Source organism: Dasypus novemcinctus, chromosome 8 (genome assembly GCF_030445035.2).
Source record: "Dasypus novemcinctus isolate mDasNov1 chromosome 8, mDasNov1.1.hap2, whole genome shotgun sequence".
Taxonomy (NCBI): domain Eukaryota; kingdom Metazoa; phylum Chordata; class Mammalia; order Cingulata; family Dasypodidae; genus Dasypus; species Dasypus novemcinctus.
In genome coordinates, this window is record NC_080680.1 from 88,710,354 (window position 1) to 88,731,986 (window position 21,633).

The 21,633-nt window shown below is 54.6% G+C and overlaps 1 protein-coding gene across 7 annotated transcripts in view; it reads right to left on the minus strand.

Moving 5' to 3' along the window:
• Window positions 1-1,043: 1,043 nt before the first annotated feature.
• Window positions 1,044-21,633, minus strand: part of CERCAM (cerebral endothelial cell adhesion molecule) — a 32,594-nt gene continuing 12,004 nt past the window's right edge. For 4 of the 7 annotated variants that reach the window (XM_058302317.2, XM_058302313.2, XM_058302314.2 and 1 more), the window contains 16 exons: window positions 18,033-18,154; window positions 17,735-17,837; window positions 16,566-17,472; window positions 14,983-15,093; window positions 14,720-14,837; window positions 14,009-14,143; window positions 13,651-13,855; window positions 6,404-6,523; window positions 6,020-6,096; window positions 5,824-5,930; window positions 4,207-4,339; window positions 3,261-3,317; window positions 2,893-3,020; window positions 2,505-2,708; window positions 1,865-2,117; window positions 1,044-1,546 (listed from right to left, as the gene is read on the minus strand). In XM_058302317.2, coding sequence (XP_058158300.1) covers window positions 1,865-2,117; window positions 2,505-2,708; window positions 2,893-3,020; window positions 3,261-3,317; window positions 4,207-4,339; window positions 5,824-5,930; window positions 6,020-6,096; window positions 6,404-6,523; window positions 13,651-13,855; window positions 14,009-14,143; window positions 14,720-14,837; window positions 14,983-15,093; window positions 16,566-16,762 — 1,845 coding nt within the window. In that variant the 5' untranslated portion in view covers window positions 16,763-17,472; window positions 17,735-17,837; window positions 18,033-18,154 and the 3' untranslated portion in view covers window positions 1,044-1,546. Of the gene's footprint in view, window positions 1,593-1,864; window positions 2,118-2,504; window positions 2,709-2,892; window positions 3,021-3,260; window positions 3,318-4,206; window positions 4,340-5,823; window positions 5,931-6,019; window positions 6,097-6,403; window positions 6,524-13,650; window positions 13,856-14,008; window positions 14,144-14,719; window positions 14,838-14,982; window positions 15,094-16,565; window positions 17,473-17,734; window positions 17,838-18,032; window positions 18,155-21,633 lie in introns of all 7 variants that reach the window. The other 3 variants (XM_023587244.3, XM_058302318.2, XM_058302319.2) reach the window with 3 other exon arrangements.

Sequence of the window (21,633 nt, forward strand, 5' to 3'; positions counted from 1 at the left end):
CACAGTCATTCAGAATCAGTGTCTTTTACTCTTGGAACAAGCCCACAGCCCCAGCCCAGAGACCTTTCCACAGCAATGTCAGGTCCTGGAACCACAGCCAGACCACCTGGATCTCATCCCTGGAGAGAACCAAGGCAGGGCTCAGGCCTCAGGGAGTGCCCATCACTCTGCAAGGACCGGGGTACTCACATGACCAAGTCAAGGGGCTGCCATGAAAGAGGCTGGGAATGGGGCTCCTCTGAAAAAGGAAATCTGGAGATGCCATGCCATGGTCCTGCAGCTGGAGGTCAGGGCAACCACGGCCACAGCAGGAAGTCACCAACCCCTCGCCACCGAGCGTGGGCATTGGAGGCAGTTGCTGGGCTGGGAAATCTGACCCTACTGGGAAGCAGAGTTTCTAAGCAGAAGAACCTGTTGCTGCTGTGAGTGATTCATCATCACAGGGGGCAGATGTCAAACGGCCCATGCTCCTTTCCCAGAACTCAGCCCGATGCCCAGCAGAGGGCACCCCAGCCCACAAGATCCAGGCTCTGCCACCTTGCGCCCTCTGGAGGCCACACTGGTTAGGGTTGGTGGGGAGCTCTGGGTCTCTCCTAGCCCCACCCATGGAGGGGACCACTCCTTAGTCTCCCAAAGGGCCCAGGACCCAAACCAGGCTTCGCACAGAAGATGCAAAGTGGGGGAGCATCAGCGGCCTTGAGTGGTCTGGTCCCAGCCCAGTAAGGACCATGATAACCAAGGGGAGACTGGTGATGACATAGTGATGACGATGAGAGCCACCACTGGGTGAATGCGGTGGGCTGGGCCCCTGGCCAGGCCACTTTAGGCCCACCCGGCCCATAAGATGCTTCTCTTCCTGCCCCAGCTTGACCAAGGAGTAGACTAAGGCCCAGGGAGGGGATGGCACCCACCCAAGACCACCCAACAAGAGGTGATGCCAGGTCACCTTACTCCTTCATGCTGCCCTCCGCGTCTGCCCCTCCACTGCTCACCCGTAGAACACGCCGCCTCCATCCCTGCCAAGAGACTCATGAGTTAAGAAGTTTAATGTGCCAATAGCATCTGGTGTTTATTGAGGGCCGAAGTGTGCTGGGCGCCAGGGCGGTAAGGCCTCCCCTTATCTCCTCACACTTCCCACTGGCCAGGGGATGAGGGTGGGCCCAGGTGTGAGGGACCCAGGCCTCGAGCTGGGGAGTGGGCTGAGGTGGAGGTAGAAGGGGCCGAGAGGTCCCTGGGGCTGAGTCCTCAGGAGGGCAGGGCTCCTGGCATCTGCCCAGACCCTGAGTCAGGGCCGGCAGTGGGAGGGGACCCAGAGTCCTGCCCTTTTACTAAGTGACTTTCAGGGAATGGGACCTGTCTCTGAGTGGTCTCCCCTGCTGCAGGACTGGGTGAGGGGTCCAGAGGGCGGAGCAGCCGGGCTAGGCGGCAGCCAGGGCTCCACTGGGTCTGTGGCTCCTGAGGGCGGCTGCTGCCAGCAATCTCCTCCTCTGCTCCTCGGGCAGCTGTGCCCACTCCTGAGCATTCCTTTGGTGGGTCATGCCTGGACCTGGTGGGGCACGAGAGGCAGGAAAAGGGAGGGAGGGAAGGAAGGGCTAGAATTGGGCAGTGAGAAATACAGACAGAAGCCGGGCCAGAGACACATACAGAAACAGAGACAGAAATACAGACAGATACAGAGAAACAAAGAGAACCAGAGACAGACAGAAGGAAGGAGCGAGAGGCAGCCAGGGAGGCAGAGATGCCAAGTCATGAAGAGAGTCAGACAGAGTCAGAGTCAAAGCCAGCGGGAGACAGAGAAGACAGGCTGTGGTGTGGGGGGGACCGGCCCAGAGTCCCGCCACAGTGGCCCCGCCTCTGCCCTCACCTAGAGCTCATCCCGGGGGCGAGGATGCAGGCTGTGCCCGCTGCCGCCGGCCAAGTCCAGGCGGGGGCCGCGCAGAGTCTTGTGAGAGCCACTCCAGCTGACCAGGCGGCCGCTGTCATCATCCCACAGGGAGGAGGTCTCCGTGTCACTGAGCCACTCGGAGTCCCCTGCGTAGTGGGTGGGAGCAGCGAGCAGGGGCCGGGCAGAGAAGGCCCTGAGGTCCCGCGGCCAGAAGTGTGCCTTGTACTGCTCGCTGCAGGCGGGAGGGCGGCTCAGGAGGGCTGCGGCAGGCACCCCTCCCGGGCCGCATGCCAGCCCAGGGGGGCACCTCACCTGCCTGAAGCCTCTCAGGGCCCTCCCCGTAACACCAGTCCTCACAACACTCCTGAGAGGCGAGATTGCTATTATCCCCACTTTCCAGATTGGGAAACTGAGGCTGGGAACCGAGAGTCACTTTGACTAAAAACCCCTTGGGCAGCACAGGATTCACACCGAGGTCAGTGTGACTCCAGGGCTAAGTGGGGCCGCTCCTTGGGGACCGGAACGAGTGACCGGCCTCGAGGCAGGCTGCCGGCTCCTTGAACAGGATGACCCCGCTCTGCCATGCCCCCTCCCCTGCCTCCATCTCACTGGGCCTCACTTGGGGTGCTGGTCAAACATGATGGGCAGGAACTCATCCACGGGCAGCATCCGGTGCAGGGGCTGGGAAGCCAGCAGCTTGCGGGCGCCCTCCAGGCTCAGGGTGTATGCCAGCGTCCAGTAGGAGTACCCCGCGACCACCAGGCACGGCAGCCCTTCCACGGCTACCTCCTCCTCAGGGTTCACCTGCTTCCGACCCAGGTAGCTGCAGATGACACCAAGGGTTCCAGGAGTCACCGAAGGCCCTGCGATATCACTGGGCTCCTCCCCTCATGCCACTCCTCCAGGGCCAGGCTCGGGAGAGGGGCCGGCCAGGGTTCCTAGAGGAGGAGGCAGGCCTCAAGAGCCGCCCCCCCTCTTCCTTGCGCCTGGGGGCCCAGGCTGCCTACATCAGGTCCCATGGAAGTTTCTCTGCCTCCACCTCCTCCATCAGCCGCTCCAGCCGCCTCTTGAAGTTGCTCTCGAAGCGCACGTCATCCTCAAACACCACGACCCGGGCCAGGCCTCTGGCAGCCACCTGTGGTACACGGCAGGGGTGGGGGGGGCCTTCCCATCTGGGCTCCGCCCTTCCCCCTGGCTGAAGGCGGCGGCTCTCCCTGGCCTCAGTTATACAACAAATTCACATCACTCAGCTGCTCAAAAGTCTGCTGGGGCTCCCCGGGCCTTGGGACCAAACACCCAAGGCCTCTCACTGGCATTTGGGTCCCCAGGCCCCCCGTCAAGCTCTCCCCACGGAGTCAGGAAGGCCACCGTTGACCTCGCAGCCGTTCGCTAGGTGCTGCTGCGCTCTCAAGAGACCCTCACGATGATCCCGCTGTGCAGATAAGGAGAGAGACAGGGGGCTGAAAGCGCTGGCGAAGGATGCACGGCCAGCAGGTGGCAGGACCAGGATTTGAACGTGGAGCTGTGTGGCCTCTAGGGCTGGAGTCTTCATCTCAGCCTTCTGAGCACTCCTAGAAGCAGCTGGGCAGGGCGAGACCCCACCCCCAACATCCCAAAGAACAAACACTTGGCGTAAATTTTGGAAATGTGAAAAGAACAGGAAATCAGCTCAGTAAATGGTGAAGTCATCCTTCAACTTGTCCAGGGAAGGTCAAAAGCAGACACGAATATAAAGAAACACACACACACGCACACATATTTTGGCTAGAGGAGAAGAGAAAAGCAAGGAGTGAGTCTGCACCGTCTCCTGGAGGAGTGGCCCTGGGAGAGCCCAGCGTCCTCGACCTGTTCTCTACAGGCCACAGGATACTCGTGCTTTGCTGTGCCCACCAGGGACCCCTCCAGAGGGGCCTGGCCTGTGTCCCGTTCAAACATGGCCTCTCACCGGGCACCCATGCCCCCAGACCCGGGCCGAGGCTTCCTGGCCAAGCACACGCCAAGTTCACGGCTTCCTTCTTTCCACAGCCACCTCGTCCTGCCTCCGGCCCTTGCTCTCACCGTTTCCCTTTGCCCGGAAGGCTCTTCTCCTGGCACCCAGCAGGTGCTCAACAGGGACAACACTAGAGACTGTAGGACGAATAAGGGTGGCCCTCGGTGGAGCCCAGCGTGGTGCTGCGCCCACAGGAGGCTCGAGGCCGCTGGGAGGGGTCCTTCCATGTTCTACTGCGCTTGTCCCTGTGCTCGAGCGCAGGGTGTAGAGCAGTGACTGGGACAAACTGGTCCCTGCCCTCCCCGAGGGCCGCGGGGCCGGGGGTCCTCACCTCTTGCCAGATGGAGTAGTGGCTGAGGAAGCAGCCCACCTCGCCCTTGGTCAGCGTGCGGCCCGAGTAGGGGTCCTGGTAGCCGGGGAGCAGGCCCACGCCGAGGCTCCTGATGACACTGCTGTTGAGCAGCCTAAGGAGACGGGCATACGGTGCTGATGGCGGGTGCCCCCCGGGGACCCCTCCAGGGGGGCCTGGCCTGTGGTGGGAGCCCCCCTGGAGTCTGGCGCGGAGACCACAGTCACCTGGGGGAGGCAGTTATGAGAGGGCCGGGGGTGACCTGCAGGGCGGGGGCAGCCAGCTGGGGGGTGGCGTGGGGCTGCTGCCCGGGCACGAGTGTGGCATGTGGCAGATACACCTTGGGCAAGCAAAGGATGAGGATCCTGTGGCCAAAAGGGCTGGGGCGAGGAGCAAGCAACAGCAGCCATGTCGGGCAGCAGGAGCTCTGGTGGCTGGAGCATCGGGGGCCACTGGGTTCTTCGGGGAACACAGCTGGCCTGCCCACCCTCACCCAGCAGGGCCCAAGTCCAGGACAGAGAAGAATAATCGTGATAATAATAATGAAGACAGGGAAACGGACTTTGGCCCAGTGGTTAGGGCGTCCGTCTACCATATGGGAGGTCCGCGGTTCAAACCTCGGGCCTCCTTGACCCGTGTGGAGCTGGCCATGCGCAGTGCTGATGCGCGCAATGAGTGCTGTGCCACGCAAGGGTGTCCCCCGCATGGGGGAGCCCCACGCGCAAGGAGTGCGCCCGTGAGGAGAGCCGCCCAGCGTGAAAAGAAAGAGCAGCCTGCCCAGGAATGGCGCCGCCCACACTTCCCAAGCCGCTGACGACAACAGAAGCGGACAAAGAAACAAGACGCAGCAAATAGACACCAAGTACAGACAACCAGGGGAGGGGGGGAATTAAATAAATAAATAAATCTTTAAAAAATAATAATAATAATAATAATAATAATGAAGACATTTAACACCGTGGGACACTTAACGCACGCGTCAGGCCCTGCCTAACTCTTCACTGACACTCAAAAAAAACCCTATGAGGGGGGAGCAGATGTGACTCAAGCAGTTGAGCGCCCGCCTACTACACGGGAGGTCCTGGGTTCAGTTCCCAGTGCCTAATGAAAAAACAAAAACAAACAACAAGCAAAACAAATGAAAAAAACAACTTGGGGAAGCAGATGTGGCGCAGTGGTTGAGCTCCAGTTTCCCACATATGATGTCCCGGGTTCAATCCCCAGCCCCAGGTACCACAAAAAAAACCAAAAACCCGATGAGGAAGGCACAATTACCTGCCATCTTACTTATAAGGAAGTAAGGCTCAGAATTGGGAGGAGCCTGCTGGAGGTCACACAGCTGGCAAGTGGCAGAGCTGGAACCCAAGTGCCTGCAGCCCCAGACTCCAGGCCTTGGCTGCCACCCCCTCCTACCGCCGCGGCCTGAGGAGGGCCTCCAGTCCTGCACTCAGCTGCCCTGGGACTCCCTGGGACAAGTATGACTCAGTCCTTGTTTGAGTTCCTCCTGGAACAGGAACCTCATCCAACCCATCTTCTCTTACTTCCAGGGCGCTCAGAGAAGGACCACATTGCACTCCCCCAGCTGCCCAGGGGCCTCACCGGCCGTCCACAGCGTCCACCACCTGCCCCGAGATCTCCATCTCCCAGAGGGAGCTCAGCACGCGCCGGCGGCGGTCAGGCCGGCGGGCCAGGCTGATGACAAAGACCTGCAGGAGGGACAGGGAGTGGGTGCAGGGGGAGAGGGAGGCAGAGCCTACCCAGCCCGACCACAGTCCCACAGGCTGTGGGTGCTCACCTCATCAAACCCCATCTTGCTGGGCCTCTTCCGCGGCCGGGACACATGAGCCGAGGCCTGCATGGGGGGCCCGTCCACTGCCGAGGAAAGCACCCCCCGGTCACGAGTCTGTGCTGGCTCTCGTCAGCGGTGACGGTGGGGTCCTAGCCCCAGCCTGATTTCTGCTCTCTTGGCAAAACATCTACAAGAAGGGGTCACAGAATCCACCTGCCCCCATTGTGGCCCAGGGTGGGAAGAGGGACTTGTCCAGAGCCATGGAATGAGTTAGGGGCCAGGCTGGGTCTCCAAGCTCAGCACCCGCTTGGGCGTGGGGCTTGGCAGGAGGGGTACCATCAGGAGGCAAGGCGCGACGGCGGCAAGGGCAGCACCGCTCCCGGCCCTCACCAAGAGCTTCCAGGATGAGGTGGATGAAGTTGACCCTCTCGTCCTCCAGCCCCTGGTGGGACTTCACAGCCACATTCATGTACCCGTAGCGGTGCTGATTGCACACGTGGACAGAGACCCCTGCAGAGAGAGGCCGAGCGCATGTCAGAGTGGGGGGTATTCCCCCCCGCTTAGATCCCACCTGGGAGGCCCTAGGCCTGGCTCTGCCGGTGACCCAGTGTGTGAGTTCTCCAAGACTCAGTTTCCCCACGTCTGTGACTGGAGGGAGATAGGAGACAGGACTTAGGTCAAATGCTATCTAAGAGGTCCTTCTGCTGAGATGGTTTATTCATTCAACAGACATGTCTGGAGCACTTGCCTTGGGCCAGGCCCTGTGCTGGGCACTGGGGCTACTGTGGTGAGCAAGACGGACAGACAGAGTCCCTGACCTTGGGGATCACGGTGAGGAAGGAGCAGACAAACGCCCAGACCGCAGCCACCTGATGCCACCAAGCCCTGTTGCTCTGCGCCAGAATCTCCCAAGGCCACCGCCCCCACTGCCCTGCCCTGAGTGGAGCACCATCGCCCTGTGCCCAGACTCCTACACCAACCCCACAGCCTCTCAGGCCCCTTCCATGGGCCTCTCCAGCTGGCAGTCAGAGTGATCTTTTTGTCCTCAACATTTGCCAACTTTATTACAATGGTTTATTTACCCCTTTCCCCTCTGCAGACTGTGAACTCCTTAGGGCAGGCACAACGTTGTCTATTTAAAGTTAACCCCATGCCCAGGCTTGAGGACCATCCCCGGCTCATAGCGGGGACTCAGTACCTGGACGGTGGCAGCATGGACGACGGCCACTTAGCTACGGCTCACGAAATTCCTTCAGATCACCGACCAATAAACAGCGGCTGTTAGTCAAAGTAATGGTGGCAATGCAATCACAAGGAAATGCTTTTGCCTCTTCCAGTTTTCTCCACTTGCTTGTTCTACCTCACTTGTTAACTTTTTGCACTTGTACAAGGCTTCGTTTTTCTTCTTGCATGCCTGAGACTTGCACACCACGGACCTGCCAGCCTGAGAAAGTGCACCTCGTGCACAAAACCAACTATTACACCTCCACCTCTCCGGCCACTGCGTACACTCTGCTTTGCTCAAGTGCAACACTTCTTGATTAAATCGTGACCTCTGATTCACCCTGACCACCACCAACGCTCTCCTCCACGTACCAGGGAGTCCTCAAGTCTTCCACCAACCCTCGGTCCATGCCCTGAATTACATTCTCTGCAGCTTTCTCAAGAACCTTTCTCCTGGGGAGCGGAGATAGCTCAAGAGGTTGAGTGCCTGCTTCCCATATGGGAGATCCTGGGTTCAGTCCCCAGTGCCTCCTAAAAACAAGTAAACAAACAACAACCAAACAATTGAGAAAAACAATTCAGGGGAGCCGATGTGATTCAGTGGTTGAGCACCAGCTTCCCACATACGAGGTCCCAGCCTCGTTCTCCAGCCCTGGTACCATAAAACAAACAAACAAACAAACAAAAAAACCACCTCACGCCAACATTGGTTCTCTCTCTCATTACTATAACTTCAGATCTTCCTCAGGATGGATCTATTCTCATCCATGCTCAAGCACTTTCCAGTAACTTTTATCTTAAAAATAACTACCAACAGGCCTCTTTCCTGCACCCGGGCCTGGGTCAGCTGGCTCCGGAGGCTTCCGAGAGGCATGGAGTTGTGCGGAAGCCCCAGCACAGCGCAAGCTGTTTGCTGACCACCGGGGCTGCTCGGGGGTGTCGGAGTCCAAAGAGCTGCTGACAGCGGGTTCCTCATCAACTCCAAACCTAAGTCCAGAAAGAATTCCACTCTTCAAACAATTCGGGTAGAAAGGAGCCCCTTATTGGGCCAAGCACATGGCCCAGATGCTCGTCTCACATGGAGGGCCCAGGCTAATGAAAAACCAAGAACAGAAACGCGAACTGCACAGCCGGGTCGTTTCCATATTGAAAATGTTGATTGACTCTTGGAAAGGTAATGCAAATGGATGTGGCCTTATTGGAGATGAATCAGTCCCATTCAAAAGAAGAGGACAGTTCAGAGGAGAGTTTACAAGACAGTTCAGGGGACAGCTCAGGAAGTGGAGGCTGAAGAGCACAGCATTTCCTTGTGAAGTCAACAGGTAACATTAAACTTCCTAAATCAGAAGGTGGAAAAGGCAAGACAGGAGTTTTGGACGGTCCTGCAAGCCAAAAAAAAGACAGTGAAATAAGTGATCTGAAAAGAAACAGGGGATATGCGCTTGCTAATTCTGTGATAAAGAATGTGGTTCACTGATGATTTTTCATTTCAGATCTCTATGGTGCTTTTTTTTAAAAAAGATTTATTTATTTATTTATTTAATCCTCCCCCCCCCCCCCCATTGTCTGTTCTCTGTGTCTATTTGCTGCGTCTTGTATCTTTGTCCGCTTCTGCTGTTGCTCCACACAGGTCAAGGAGGCCCGGGGTTTGAACCACGGACCTCCCATGTAGTAGACAGATGCCCTAACCACTGCGCCAAGTCCGTTTCCCTCTATGGTACTTTTATGTTGTATGAGATATATTTTGTTTCTCAGAGAAACAAAAGCTGGCTTTAAGGATTTGGAATACAGGGCATTTGGGGATCTTCCAGGGATAAACTTATCTTTGATTTCATGCTAAATATAATATTTAGAAAGCTTAACTTTATGCCTGGTGATGTGTGAACTTGTTTTTGTTTTAAATTGTCCTCCTGAATAAAATCAACTAATTTTTGTTTTAGGTTGTTATAAAGTCAAATTGTTTACTCAACATCAAAGTGGGTTCAATGAGGAAGAATTTTTTTTAATTTTGCAGAGAAAAAAATACTCATATTTATCCTCAGGCATATATATTTACATTTTAAAAATATACCCCTTTCCATTTTGAGTATGAGAAACCAGTGCTCTGTGTACGACCACTGCCAGTGACTTCACAGCCATTGAATGCATGTAGAATTTACTGGCTGGGTTGTTTTTGTTTGTTTGTTTTTTCATAAAGCAACACTTTTTGTCCGAGTTTTTAAAACGGTTTCACATGCCCACAGTTTGAAAACTATCAAATGCAGAAAACAGAATCACAGGAAAAGTAGGAGGCATGGTACAGAGAAAGGCAATGACTAGTTTTCCTTTCAAAGGTCAAAATTATCCCAAGCTAAAGTCACCTTTCTGCCTCGTTCTTTTTTTTTTTTTTAAGATTTATTTATTCTCCCCACCCCCACCCCGTTGTCTGCTCTCTGTGTCCATTCACCGTGTGTTCTTCTGTGTCTGCTTGTATTCTCAATAGGCAGCTCCTGGAACCGATCCTGGGACCTTCCAGAGTGGGAGAGAGGTGATCATTCCCTGTGCCACCTCGGCTTCCTGATCTGCTGTGCTCGTATTATCTCTTCTCTGTGTCTCTTTTGTTGCATCATCTTGCTGTGCCAGCTCTCTGCATGGAGCAGCACTCCTGTGTGGGTCAGCATTCCTGCACAGGGCAGCATCCTGCATGGGCAGTACTCTGCGCAGGTCAGCACTCGGCGCAGGCCAGCACTCTGCGTGGGCCAGCTTGTCACATGGGCTAGCACGCCTTCACCATGAGGCCTGGGCATTGAACCCTGGACCTCCTATATGGTAGACGGGAACCCAATTGCTTGAGCCACATCTACTTGCCTCTGCCTCATTGCTGATCCCTTTAAATTTATTTGGGATCTCATCTGCCATCCTGGTTTGAGTCAGGAAACTGATCTAAGAATTTAAAGGTCTGCCTAAGAGTTTGTTGAACTGATGCAATTTTGTTGCCTAATGTTTTGAGATTCTTTTTAAGCCCAATTCTTACTCCTCACATTAGCCTGAGGCATCTTATAATTAATATGAAGATAATTCCAAGGTCTTTTTTGGCATTTCCACTGAAATTGTAACTGAAAACTGTCTACCAGCTCTCCCAGGCTGTGCCTCACAAAAGGTATGAAAATGAATAAATCTGAAAACAAAACTTCTCAGTTGAAATAGGAGTCATGCTTTAATTTGTAGCACTCAACAATTACTGTGGAATTATTGATATAAATATTTAAAGATTACCTTCCGCTGGATATTATGCTAATTGCGGGAAGAATTGCATTTATCTGGTACATGGTGTGTGACACAGTAGGCACTGAATAGTGTGAATAAATAATGTTTGGAAGTATGAGGGTGTGCAGGGAATTTTAACCATGATAGACTGCTCCAGCAGAGAAGTCAAAAGGTAACTAAACAGGAATTACTGAAATATCCATGTAGAAACAGACTGCTTTATCTATGATAGAGACTAGTTAGTTTAGAAATAAATACTAGGGAAGTGGATGTGGCTCAATTGATTGAGCTCCTGCCTACCATATGAGGGGTCCTGGGCTCAGTTCCTGGGGCCTCCTGGTGAGGGTGAGCTGGCCTGCGCCGTGGAGAGCTGGCCCACACTGTGAGCTGACGCAACAAAATGATGCAACAAGAAAGAGACACAGAGGAGAGCTGAGAGATGCAGCAGACCAGGGAGCTGAGGTAGCTCAAGTGACTGAATGCCTATCTCCCATGTTGGGGGTCCCAGGATCGGTTCCCAGTGCCTCCTCAAGAGAAAGAAGAGAAGACAAGCAGATATAGAAGAACACACAGCAAATGGGCACAGAGAGCAGCGAGTGCCTGCAGCGAGGTGGAGGGTTGGATAAATATAAACAAAAATTTAAAAATCTTAAAAAAAAAGAAATACTAATATGTGCAGATTTTAATATATATTTGTCTTCTGCCATGGCTAGCTCATGTGTATACAACTAGGCTTCCTACAAGTTAAGGGAGTCAACTAAATTCAGGTCCTCTAGACATTCTTGTGACACATAGAAAAATAAAGGAAAACATAAAAATTTTATACATGATAAAGATGACATTTCAAATAAGTGTAAATTACATTAACTATTCAATATATGATATGTGGACTGGTTAACTATTTGAAACAAGGTTAGCATCTAGCCTCATACCGTGTGCCAAAATAAATTACATATAGACTAAAGATTTAAGTTAAAAAATAAAGTCATAAGAGTTCCATAATAAAATATGGGTGAATATTTAATAATAGAATCAAGAAAGGTTTTATAGAAAGCATAATATCAAAGCTTGAAATCACTAAGGAAAAGAGGAGAAAATTTTGACCACATAAAAATTTTAAACCACTGGGTGGCCAAGAATTTCAAAAAGCAAGGGACAGGGGAAGTGGATGTGGCTCAAATGTTAGAGCTTCCGCCTACCATATGGGAGGAACTGGGTTCAATCCCTGGGGTTTCCTGGTTAAAAAGAAGAAAAGAAAGCATGCCCGCATGACAAGCCAATGCCCGTGCAAGTGCCTGCATGGTAAGCCACTACCCCACTCAAGTGAGTCATGCAGCAAGATGATGATGCATCAGAAGAGAGACAAGGGGAGAGTCAAGATGAAGCACAGCAGAAAGAAGGAACGGAGGTAACACAATTGACAGGGAACCTCTCTCTCCATCAGAGGTCTCCAGGATCAAATCCTGGTGAATCCTAGAGGAGAGAAAATGAGAAAAGAAGACAACACAGAGAGCAAAACAGCAGGAAGGGAGGAGGGGAAGGGAGGAGGAATAAATAAATAGATGTATCTTTAGGAAAAATAAAATAAATAAATAAAAAGCAAGGGACAAGTTTGGGAAAGGCAAGGGATAAGCTGGCCTTATATACCAGAGTGACTATCAATATATAAAGAGTGCTTACAAATTAGTAAAAAAGGGCTAATACATCAATAGTGAAAAGGCCACTAAACATGAAATAATTCACATTAAAAAAAAAGTTCAACCCCATTTATCAAAGAAATGCAAATGAGACCAAGATATTTTTCACCTATCAAATTAGCAGATGAAACAATAGCTGAGCACTTTCTGTGTATCAGACATTATCACTGTTCTACGAGTTGCCACCACTCATCCATATGCAAAAACTCATCAAGCTGTACGTTTAATTTAATATCTGTGCACTTGATGGCACGTTATACCTTAATTAAAAAGTTGTCTTGTTTTTAAGCAGTTTATTACAAAGCGAATCCCTATGGTGCTTTGGACGCCCTCTCTGGTCCTGGACTGATAGCTGGGTGTGAGCTGATGGCAGCCCTTTGGCCCTATTCCTGCCAAGGTCAAGGAAATGTTCTCTTCAGGCATGGGGGGTTCCGTTTTTCTATGGCTCTATGACAGTGACATATCAGAAAATAAGGTGTAATGGTCTTTGAAGCAAAATTTTACTCTGGATAAATCTTCCATCTATTCCCATACGATTTTAAATATTCGTCAAATATGGTACTTCTAAAAAATTGCCTTGCAAAGTAGTTTGTATTACTGCGCCTGTATTCATTACTATAAAGTCAAGAAAAACGCTTATCTTACTTTCATGTGTATTTCCTGCAGTGCCTCACATAGTACCTTTCACTCAGGTGAATTATACATAAATGTTCTTTAAACTGACAATATGACAAAACAAAACAAAACAAATTACCTACTACTGCCAGAGTGATCTGTTCAACATGCAAATCCGATCACATGACCCTCAGATGGCTGCCCAGTGCTCTCAGGCTGAAGACTGATGCTTACCCATCAGGCTCCCATAGGTTGGACCCTGCCGACCTTTCCTGCTTGGCCTGCCCTGTGTTCCCTCCCTTACTGGAACTCCAGTCACACTGCCTTCTTATGCTCCCCGCTGCCACAGGGACCTTGCACCTGCTGGTCCCTCTTCCTGCATTACTCTTTCCTGCCCTGGTTGCCTTGCTGATACCTGCCTAGAGTTTAGATCTCATTCACTTCCTCCAGGAAGCCTTTTCTGACCAGGTTAATTCTAGTCTAAGCTCCCAGAACACCTGGAACAGAGGAGTCCTCCTTCCTGTCACAGTTGTGATTGAACATTGATTTGTGTGATTCTTTGTTTGATGTCTGTCTCACATTGGGCTGGAAGCTCCAGGAGGGCAGGGACTTCACTCACCACTGTTTCTCCAGTGCCTAACACATGGTCAGTGCTCCATAAGTACGTGCTTAAGCAAGGAATAAATCGAAGTGCTATGATGGGAAGAGCCAGAGAGCATCTAACCACTGGGGGTGTGGGCTCCAGGATGGACACACAGGAGTCAGCAGGATGCAAAAGAGTGGGGCAGGGCATGCTAAGCAGGGGGCGCACGGTGCAAAGGGCTTCAAGGAATGCTCGGGAAGGCTGGGCCTCACCAGCTGCCTGGCAGGAGTAGGCGAAGACGATGATGTCGTCAAAGGGCCAGGTGTAGCTGGGGTGAGGGGGGTAGAAGGCGAGCTGGGCTGCCCCCTCAGCCCGCAGCGAAACCAGGAAGGTGGAGTGGACCATGGGCACACGGAAGCAGCCCTGGCGCTGGCGGTTCTTGGTGGGGAAGTACTCGGATGTGCGGCGGTAATAGCCCTGGGGAAGGGAGGACGTGAGGGCCTCTTCCTCCCTCCACAGCACAGCGTGCCCCCTGCTGTGGCCCACAGACCCTGAGACCTTCAGGCCTCCGCTCTCCATGGCCCTCCTCCCAAGACCACAAACCTCCTAAGGCCTCATCCCTGGCCTCACCTGGGGGGTGATTCCGCACCAGAAGTTGGAGTAGTAGGTCTGGGAATCCAGCATGGGGGCCACCACAGGCAGCCCCTGCTCCACCAGAAACCGCAGCGTCTGATTGTTAGTCAGAATGTTGTCAGTATCTGCAAACTGGGGGGTTGGGGGGAAAAGTTTCACAGCCCTCTGTGACAGCCTGACCACAGAAGCCTCTATCTAGCCTGCAGCCCCCACAAGGAGTTCCCTGAATGGGATCCCTCCAGGTGCCAGAGATCCAGCATGGCTGCCGGGATCCAGTGGAAATTCCTTTACAAAGGTCTAAGCAGCAAACCTATCTGTTTTCACACCAAGGACCTAGTCTGGGCACTGGTCAGGGCATTGGATCTAAATTGTTGATCTAAGAATATTACCTGAGATTGGGCTCACGGAGTTGATCCAAGGACCTACACTGAACTCTAGTCCAGGTATCCAGGATCAGTTTATATTATAGGCTCTGGCCTAGGAATCTAGGCTCAGAATATACTATGGGACCTATCTCAGGGACCCAGGCTTAGTAACCAGTCTGAACTAAAGCCTAGGGGATCTAAGCTAAATGTCTATTCTGGGCTCTGGCCCAGGTGGCCAGATGAAGGATCCAACCCACAGGTATGGTTCAGACACATCAAAATTTCTGTCAGAAACACACACCACTGCCTGTGAGAAGCCTGATCCTAGGTCAGGCTTCCTTACCAGGATATAGTCAGCCCCCCAGTCCCTGGCAAAGGTCAGGGCTTCCTGCTTCAGCTCCATCAGAAACTGGTACCGTTCTTTGGTCCAATGCTTGGGACCCTCCTCATCTGGGTAGGACCTGAGGGGGAGAAAGAGATATGTGTCCGTGGCGTGGGTGTGCAGAGCAGTGGACAGAGCCCTGGGTTGGAGGCCGTAGCCCTTATCCTCTCTGGGCTGCAGCTGTTTCCCCATCTTCCCCAGAACCTCTGCCCTCAGATCACCACCTGGGCGCGCCCTCAGGCCTCCAGACCACAGCTGCATAGTCACTGCCCACAGCTGCCAGCCACTCCTGCAGCATCTCTGTGGTGTTGTCCGCATTGTGGTCCGTGGCACACCTGGGGACACAGGAGGAAGAAGGGTGAAGGGGCACTGCCACCAAGGGACAGAACCCAGCCCCCAAGGCAGCCTTGACCCTGAGAGTGCCAACACCTGCGAGGCTGCCCGCTCCTGGGACGGTGGAGGGTGGCACCGAGGGCAGGTGTACTGCAGGGGCCGGCTGGAGGCGGGACAGCCATAGCTCGGATCACAGTTCTGTGGCCTCAGGCAAATCCCATACCCTCTCTGGGCTTCAGTGTCTCCCTCTGTAGCTCTAAATGTTCCTGCTCAGGTCCTGGGCTAGGCTAACAGAAGGCGAGTGCATTTGGACAGAAGAAAGGCACCTCAACTTTGAGGAACACACCTGCTACAATCCCTGATCCCCTTCCTTCCTTGCTGTGTGACCACAGGTCAGCCCATGCCTCTCTGAGTTGAAATAAGGGGCTGCTCCCTTCCCTGCCTCCCCTGCCCCCCCGCAAGTTGTAATAAGGAGCAAACCCCACTCTGAGCATGCTGAAGAAGGGCTGGGGAGCCCAGCTCCACTGCCACTACGCATAGCCTCTCCTCTCCCGGGTAAGGGGTCGCCACCATGGAGGCAGGGGAGGAGGGAAACGCAGGCTTAGCCTAGAGCCCGGGTTTTATGGGATACTGCCCCTTTAAACCAATTCTCCAGAAGTGAAGACTAACTACGTGTCAAACCTTATAGGGGTGGGAACTAACTAACTCCCAAACTGTGGTGATTGTGGGCGGCCACCCCAGGCCACGGCTCCACCCCCAGCCCAACTGTGCTGTGTTAGGAGGGGGGTACTTTGTCATTTCTTTCGGTTTAACCCCAACCTCAGCCCAGGACTCCTCCCCGTTCTGGCTTCCAGAGTCCAGGGTGGGGTGGGAGGTGGGGAGAGTGGTAGACGTTGCCTACCCGGACCTATGGGCGTGCCTTGGGGGAGGGACCCCAGGGAGGGGTAGCCCCCAGCAGTGCTGCCCCTGGCTGACAGGGCCCAGCCCCTCCACCCCGCGGCTGGAAGCAGCCCAGCAGAAGGGACAGGCAGCCTGACCTCCCTGCAGAGCAGCTTGGAGCCCAGGGCCCGCAGTACCCCCACTGCTTCCCTGGAAGTCCCAGTCCTGTCCTTCCTGGCCACGCTGGCCCCCAGGGGACTTCAGGGGAACTGGTCTGCTCCTATCCAAATCAAGCCAACCACAAGTCCCAAGGGGGTTGAGTTTGGCCTCCTAGAGCTAGTGCAAGAGGGCCTGGGCCCAACTTAAACCTAAAGGGAACCCCAAGAGCAGGAGCAGAGGGCTGGAATGGGGGGTGGGTGTCTCTAGGGTCGACCTACGGCCTCAGAGGTCTGTCCCTAACCTGGCAAGAGAAGGGGTCCTGTCTGCGGACTTAGACTGTGGAGGACCTGCCTACCAGGAGGGGCCTGTTGGGGGGTAGAAAGCGGTGGGGACGCCGGGGACCGGGGAAGGTAGCTGTCCAGTGGGTCTCTCTCACCAGAGGGCCAGCCTGGCCCGGGGGTAGTCCAGCCGCTCCAGCGCGCCCAGGTAGTGAGGCAGTGAGTGCTCGGCATTGCGGGCCAGGATGGCGAGGACCACGGCGGGCAGCGGCGGCCCCTCGACGCCCGCCGCCCCGAGCCGCGGCCCCAGCAGGAGCAGCAGCTGGAGCAGCCGGGCGGCGGGAGCGGCGCGCATGGCGGGCGCTCAGGCGGCGGCGGCCCCCGGGCTCCCGGCCGGGCCGAGGGGAGGGGGCGGGGCGCCGGGCGGGGCGGGGCTTGGCGCGCGGGCGGGGCCCAGGCGGCCGGACCCTGCGGGAGAGGGGCCGGAGGGGTGCCTATACCCCAAAGAGTGGTCTTCCATTTCCCCAAGCCCAGGCATCTATTCTCGAGTGTCCTCTCCTCGGCCATGGGCACCGGAGGACCGAGCCTCGGGGACCCCCAGACACGGCCAGGGAGCAGCTCCCTCCCCGCAGGGCCCCGAGCGGGGAAAGGGGGAGTGGGATGACCACAGCAGAGCCACCCTGAAAACACTTGACTCCTCGAATCCCTAGAGTTGGGCCCCGAACGCCGGCCTCACTGAGCGGCCGGCGCCCCTGGGTCTGGACTTCCTGACCACCCGGCCCTCGGAGCTTAGCAGCAGACCCCCGCGTGGCGGATCCCACCCGGTCGCGGCCTTCCCCAGGCTCCCGGCTCCTGGTCCCTCCACCGCCCCGGGCGCCCTCTGGCGGGCCCAGACGGGAACTTCGCAGACCGGCGAGGCGACGCGTGGACCCGAGGAAGACCGGTCTGGGGGCGGGGAGGGGGTGCCCCTTGACCTGGGAGCGTCGTCCCGCGGCAGTCCAAGCCTGGGTTCCCCCGCGCGTCATCGTCCTCGCCAACGTCGCCAGCACCTCTGCTGCTCCGGCCCTTTAAGAGAGTAAAGCCCGTTCTTAGAGTGCGTGTAAAACTAGGGGCACCACAGGGCGTCTCACGGGCGCCCAGACCCCCTCCTAACCAAAAGATACAGTCCCCCGGGTGCAGAGATGGGAAGGGGTCTCCAGCCTCTCGTGGCGAAAGGCAGAAAAGGGAAGGCCCTTGGAGGCACCAGAGTGAATCTGCTACCGTCTCAGACTGTCACTTTCCTTGAGCCTCAGGGTCCTCGGGGGTGAAATCCACCACTACTACCCACCTGGCAGGGTGTGCAAAGATTCCTTGAGAGAATGAAAGCACCTGAGGCTTCTCTCTGCAAGAAGTTGGCACACAGGAAGAGCTCCTGGGGTTGGACAACAGCCCTGGAGAAGAAGAGAGAGCAGGGGTGCAGTCATCTCCCTGCCATGCCCACCCTCCCCCTATATGGAAGGTCTACTTTCCTGCAGGTGCCTCTTGGGCGCCACTCAGCTTCTCCCCAGGGTCAAGGAGGGGAGCTAGGCCTGGGGACATGATTTCCTCTGGGAGGGAAAGGGGTGCCCAGCAGGTGATGGACTTACCTTGTGATGGGGCAGCACAGTGGGGCATTAAACTCCAACGTCCTGACCTTCAGTTGGGCTCCAAAGTCTTCCCCAGACCCAAGGTCAAAGCTTCCAGGTGGGGCCATTTCCTGGCCATGGCCCTGCAAAAGAAGGGCCCGAGGCCTCACGGAAGGATCCAGGAGAAATTCAAGAGTTCCCTCTCCCTTGCATGGGTCACCTCCGGCCAGAAGGCAGACACTTCCAGCCCCAGAACCAGGATTTCCTTTCTAAAGGAAAGCAGTGTCCCCCACCTCAACCATTCCAGAGTCAGCCCAGAGTTCTTTGAGTCTTTGAGCTTCTGCCCATCTGGCACCTGCGCTTCTACATTCTTCCCCTGCAGCCAAGTCCTCCTCCTCCTCCCAGGGAATCAGCTCCTCCCTTCTTTACCGCCCTCCCCAACCCCCCAGCCCACCTAGTGGTGGAGCCTATCACTGATTTCCTTGTCCCAGGGAAAAACCCAATCCTACAACCATTTTGCTTTGGAGCAAGGTTGGCATTTACTGCCACCTCACGATCTCCACCCTCGACTGGGTTCACACCAAGCCCAACAGTTCTGTATGTCTATGTTCCCTGCCCACTAGCCTCAATGGCCTTTCAAATGCTCCCCGGGCTTCTGGAGCTCCACTCCACGTCCTCCCCACCCTTTGGCAGCAAGGATCTCCCTGCTACTTCTTGGAGAAAATAGAAGCCATCACCTGGGAATTCTGATTTCAAGCTCCCAAACTTTCCACCCTCTGCCCCCAAACCAGCCACTGCTCCTACTAACTGCAACAATGGAAGAGACACCCCCTCCTCCTCATGAGACCGTCCCTTGACTTCAAATGCCACCCCTTTACCCCTCCTGTACAGTCAATCTCCCTCTCTTCTTGTTCCTTTCTTCTGCATTCCAAAGGACTCAAATCTCCCCCAACTTAAAAATGAGAAAACACCAAGCTACTGCCCCCACCCCCAGCTGCACCCTCTCTCTCTCCTTCCTGTCAAAGGCAAGCCTCTTGAAAGGGAAGATCTGTGTTGTGCTCCCTGTCTCACTTCCTCACTTCCATTCAGTGCTTGACACACACCAAGGCTGCCCCAGCCAAACTTCCTACCAAGACCAGTGTCCACCCTGCCACTCCAATGGACTTTTCGTCTTCCTCATCCAAAAGGGCACGGCATCTCTGCAGCAGCTGACCATGTGGGCCACTCCCTTTTTCTGGAAACCTGATGTGTATCTCTACTGTCCAACGGGACCCCAACTCCACGGGTCCAATCCAGAACTCTCGTCTTCTCCCCAAACCTAATCCTCCTCTGGTGTCCCTCACCCTAGAAAATGGCACTCTGTCACCCAGTCCCTCACGCTGGGGACCTGGGTGTCCTGGCAAGGCCTCCTCCTCCATGTCTCCTTCCACACTGCCACACGCCTGGCTCAGGGCCTCAACATCACTCACCTGGGCCCTGCACCTTCCAGCCCCCACCCCCACCCCACTCAGGCTTCTTCCCTGGAAACCATGCTGCACTCAGCAGTCCTTTCTAAAATGCTTGATTTAACCCCTGTGGGGGCTGCCCACTGCCTTCAGCTTAAAGCTCAAACCCCTCCCGGGGTAGGGAGGCCCTCCATGGCCTGCCTGCACTTCTCTAGCTACTCTACCACCATTGCCACCCACCTCCTGCTCCAGCCAAACTGAACTATTCACTTTGCTAGAATATTCTGTGCTTCTCCTCTGCACTTTGGAACCTTCCAGCATCTTTTTTTTCCCCGTCTACCTGGACTGCCTTTACTCTCTGGCCAGCTCCTACTGACTTTTCTGTCTCAGCCTAAACATCCTCAGGAAAGCCTTTCCTAATGTTGTGTCTTGGGGACATACCCCCACATAATATCCTATATGATCCCATTCACTCGACATTTATTGAGCACATACTATGAATGGAGGCACACAAGATAGGCATGGTCCCTGCTCCTCCATGCTTACTTTCTAGTGAGAGGAGACAGATGGGAAACAAGCAAACATATAAACAAATAAGACCATTTCAAAGACTAGTAAATGCTAGGACAAATTAAAACAAATTCACAAGAATAGAGAGGAGCTGGGAGTGGGAAGAGCATTCAGTGAGAGGGGTCAGGGAAGACCTTCGGGAGCATAAGTAGGAGGCAGCCACAGGAAGATGAGGGGAAAAGTGTTCCAGATTTCCAGATGGAGTGGGCAGGTATGGCAAAGCACCCGAGGTGGGAGCAAGCAGGGAGCCAGTGCTACTGGAGGCAAGTGAGCAAGGGAAGTGTGGCAAGAAGTGAGGTCCGATGGGTGGGCAGGGAGAGATCACACAGGGCCTTGAAGCCGGGGCAGGATTTTAGATTTTTCTTTTAAGTACAGTAGGAAGACACTGGAGGAAGTAAGTAGAGGAGCGACTTGGTCCATCTTAAAAAGCCTGCTCTGGCTGCAGGGCAGAAGGCAGACCATGGGGGCAAGGGTGGAAGCCGGGAGACCCAAGCCCACGGTGAGACACTCTGGGCGGAGCTGAGATATAATGGAAGCAGAGTCAAGAGGCCTTGTGAGATCAGATGTGGGAGGTGGAGAGAGGAATCAAGGCTCCTAGGTTTTGCAACCAGGTTGGATCGTGGTGCAATTTACTGAATGGGGAGCAGGGAGGATGTGAAAATCAGGCTGTTTCAGACATTATTTTGAGTTGTCTTTTAGACCTCAAGGTGGAGAGATTGCGAGCTATACCTGCCTAGTGGCCTCTGTCTCTCTGGCTAGACTGAGTTCTGAGGCAGGGACGAGTCGGCCTCATTCACCCTTGTATGCCCAGCCCTACAGCGGGGCCAGCCAGGCATAGACTGAGCTCTCAATGTAAATATGATGGGATCATTGACTGGGGTGGGCGGACAGAGCCTCTGCACTCAATTGTTGGGTGGGGGAGAGTGAAAAAAGGATATATGCTGCAAAAGTAATATTGGGCCAAATTCAGAGAAATTCTAAAGCACTAATTCACAAAGCATGGTCCCTGGTCCAGGAGCATCCGTTTCACCTGGAAATTGTTAGGAATGCAAATTCGTGGACCACTCCCTAGACCTACTGAATGACCCCTGGGAATGGAGGCTGAGCGGTTTCAGTTTTAACAAGCCTGCCAGGGACCGCTGATGCAGGCTGAAGTTTGAAAGTGGTGTTCTGTGGGGCCTACGGCCTCATTCTCCAGGTCATGTAGGGTACCAGGCCTGGAAAAAATGACTGTTAGGACCCTCTGGCTGACTAGGACCGGACCTAGACAAACACCTAGCAGGCGGTCGGGTTCTCCTCCCACAGCATCCTCACTCCCCTCCCTCAGGCACTGTAGTTCTAGATAAAGCCAGGTAGTGGCGCACACGTCTCAGGCTTCACTTTAGCTTCTAGAAAGGCAGACCCTGGAAGCGTTGTGCCCCTCCATACCACCTTCTTCCCTTTGGGAGCCTCAGCTCCAAGGCAGGCCCACTGGCAAAGCCTCTGTAGCATGGATCTTCACCAGGGAGAGGGCGCTGAGGCTGGGCACACCCCCAGGTGGGGGCCGGCCCCCTATTCCCAGAGGTTAGGGAGGTGGGTTAGAGGAGCTCCCTTGGTCAGAGAGAAAT